Here is a 3,611-nt window from a genome sequence, read left to right on the forward strand (position 1 = left end):
GCTACAGTACACATCAAATAATTTAGGGTAAAAAACAAAAAAGTTCCCTGTGCTAAACCTAATATACAAATAAACCCCCTGTGATTTCAAAATATACAACACGACAACTCATGTTTTGAACTAAATTGTAATCCTGATGGAAATTGGTAAAATTAATGGGCACTGATGTACTGGAAGTTAAAAACAAATTCTTTGACTTAATTTTTAGCAAATATTCTTATTGTACCCCTTAGCCCCCAATAAAACTCCCAGCGATGTTTGTGTAGAGAAATCCAACGTACTTTATGTTCTAGCAAGCCGCAACCGTTGGGGGAGCCACTCCATTGGACCTCCAAAGTTTGGAGGAGCTACGGCTTACAATGGCCACAATCCTCCAGCTATCTATAACAAACCTGGGTGAAAGTCTCCCAAGAGGGTGCACTTGGGAAGAACTTGCACAGGAGATCCACAAGGGGTCAGAGAGCAGGGAACTCCTTATTTTTCTGATAACTGAACTGATGAAAGTTCAGGTGGAAAATAAGGTAACCCAACATGCTCTTCTCATTATTATGAAGTGGAAGTTCCCCAATCGGCCTGACCCGGTCTGCCCTTGGACTTTTCCAGAATAGGATTCTAATAATACAACGCCGCATTCTCTGAAAATTGAGGAACAAGAAGAGATCTATTAAGAGAAAGATTTATTCGAGAGAAAATCTTAACAGTTACATCCTTACATGACACTTCATCCCCATGGTTTCTCAATTGAGAAACTTTCTGACTTCATCTGTTCTTTGCATCTAGGAGACACTCTCCTGTTTTTCAAATAGTTCTAAACAACTTTTTCTTCTTAAAAAATATGCGGGACGGCTAGTTTCTCTAGGGCGGATGCCTCTTAAAAGGGAGAACTGCGAGGAGTCCGTTTTCTTTGAAGAATTGCCTTTTGTTTATAAAAATGAGGACATTTTGGTCCTTTCATCAGTGCCCGTTAATTTTACCTATTTCCGTTAGGGTTACAATTTAGTTCAAAACATGAGGTGTCGTGTTGTATATTTTAAAATCACAGGGGGCTTATTTGTATATTAGGTTTAGCACAGGGGTTTTTTTTTGTTTTTTACCCAATAATTTATTTGAAAGTGTTTGTAAAATAGTATGCCGACATACCTTATTGGCATATTGCCACGATTCTTGCGTCTTGACATCCATAGTTGCAGCTGGTTGTGCTTCTATCAGTGCGTAGGTCACTCCATGAACATCCAGTAGAGAGTACACACGTTCTTGCCACCTTTTAAAGTTTTCATTGACAAAAACTTCAATTTTGGAGACGTCTGGAAAAGGTCTTGCCAAAGGTAGCATGACAGCAACTGAGTCGGATGTAGCTTGTGAGGCGTTAACATTGTTGGAGGCCATAGTTTCTTAGATTGTAGTAAAAAATAGCCAAAAAGCAACGCTAACTAAACTAATCAAATGTAGCTTGAGTTGTGGTTAGAAACATTGTCCTAAGAAACTATTTCATGAGGTTGAAATATTTTTTTAGAGTTAAACAAGCCTTCTTCTTGTTTATAGTAAGAAGGATCAGAACTTTAGCAAGCTTTGGCTAAATCTAGCAGAGAAGGAAAGAAGGAGAAGAAAAGAATGAGAGGAAGAAAGCTGTCAGGAAGGTCTCTACTATCAGCTGTTGGTGTGTCTCTGAAATGGAAGCACAGCTCCTTTTTATAGGCAACGGAAAGTGTACGTTGGTGAGAAATAATATCATATAACAAAAAAAAAACGTGGTTAAGAGTAACGTTTAATTTATTATGTAACTGAAAGTAACGTTAAATTTATGTTAATAGATAGTAACCGATAAAATAAAAGGGCACGTTATGAAACATTAGAACTTTGTAACTGATGAAAGAGTCAAATTTTGAATTGAAAAATATAAAGTAAAATTTATTTTTGGTGGGAGGGACATCCGTCAGTTTGAACCAAAACGGCCCAACTCAACTTCCCTCTCATGCACGTAAACCCAAACTAATTACCAACTTAATACAAGCTCAATAACAAACTACGCTTTATAAATGATGATAAGTCCCTTTAGTTTTTCAATGTGGGACAAGATCTTTTGAAATATCTCTTTTATTTACAACACACATTGACTCTAATGATGATGGAGTTTACTATACTGAAGCTCGAGTAAGTATTCGACTCTCAGATTTCCTCAAAGTGCCTGAGAATGAGTTGATAAATCGGCTGTTTGCATTCGATCCAAGTTCCGTGGAAATAATGTCCCAAACTTATGTAGCCATGGTTCAAATAACCATTTTTTCCTGCGGTGGCTTTCCCATTGGTCTTAGCGCTTCTCACAAGATTGTTGATGGTCTCTCAATGTCAACATTTATGAGTGCTTGGGCTGCTACATCACGTGAATCCTCGGAACAAATAAATCCCAATTTGTTTCACCTTCTCTGTTTCGCCAGTTTCCCTGCTATACTTCTAAATATTCCAAGTTATTTACGCCTGCTCCACATTGCAATCCAAACGCCAATTAGACGAGCACAATTTTGTAACGAAGAGATTTTTTTCGACCACTTGGCACTGGATGTCCTCAAAACTAAAGCAACTACATTATCTCTGAAACCAAGTTCAGTCGCACAGCTGTTATGGGACTTCTGTGGAAATCTGCCATAGTGGCCTCACAGAAGAAGTTGAGTCTGATAATCCCAGTTAATCTAAGGACAAGATGTTCTCCCCCTTTACCAAGTCATTCATTTGGAAATATAGTTTGGCCGGCATATGCTCAAAAGGGACAGATTCCAGTCCAGAGTTGCAATTACTGGTTAACTGCACAAGGAATGCCATTACTACTACAGCCAGTGATTTTGTTGAAAGTATGAAAGGTCAGGATATGTATCTTAAGTTGATGGAGACATTAAAAAATTTTGAACAACTGCTTTCTAACCCCAACAGCTCGGCTGAAGTTTTTAGCATCAGCAATCTTTGTAGGACTGGTTTTCGTGAAGTTGATTTTGGATGGGGAAAGTCCATTTGGTCTTTCGTCGGCCGTGAAAACAGAAACATATATGGATCCAGAGTCGAACGTATAGCATGGCTAATGGATACAAAAAGCGGTGATGGGATTGAAGCATGGGTAAACCTAAAAGAAGATGACATGGCTACATTTGAGAAAAATCCAGAGCTCCTGGCTTTTGCTTCTTTAAATCCTAGCCCCCTTGAAAGTCAGGTTTCTTGTGTATGATTGATTATCGACAAGCGTGGTTTTAGTAAAGGTTTGATGACTCGAAAATATAACTAAATAGAAGGATAGAAATCATTGTGCTTCTCCTTTCTAAGATAAGAGCAAACAGGGCAATTGCAACTAAACTGTTTAAATTAAAGCTCCCCAATTTTATATCTAGAATTTTCCTTTAGCTAAAATGATTACTCAGCTGATTAAATTGTATTTCCTTACAGCAAATAACCTACTCCTGTATTAGTTAAGTGACAGACAATGCATATGCTTTTATTAGTTGAGTATGGTGGCTGGACGGAAAGGTTTCAAATCATTGGACGAAGCTTTAAAGTTTAAACCTTTATGCTGAACAGGGCATTCCTATCTCTATCAGTGTTTTCAAAACCGGACCAGATCAGCCGGT

The 3,611-nt window shown here is 38.1% G+C and overlaps 1 protein-coding gene across 1 annotated transcript; it reads left to right on the forward strand.

Moving 5' to 3' along the window:
• The first annotated feature begins 2,618 nt into the window (after nucleotides 1-2,618).
• On the forward strand, nucleotides 2,619-3,214 carry LOC113769084 (BAHD acyltransferase At5g47980-like). The gene is made up of 2 exons (XM_027313567.1): nucleotides 2,619-2,700; nucleotides 2,829-3,214. Exons 1-2 carry the CDS (start codon nucleotides 2,619-2,621, stop codon nucleotides 3,212-3,214), a joined length of 468 nt encoding a protein of 155 aa, XP_027169368.1.
• The last annotated feature ends 397 nt before the right edge of the window (nucleotides 3,215-3,611 follow it).

Source organism: Coffea eugenioides, chromosome 4 (assembly GCF_003713205.1).
Source record: "Coffea eugenioides isolate CCC68of chromosome 4, Ceug_1.0, whole genome shotgun sequence".
In the NCBI taxonomy this organism is placed as follows: Eukaryota; Viridiplantae; Streptophyta; class Magnoliopsida; order Gentianales; family Rubiaceae; genus Coffea; species Coffea eugenioides.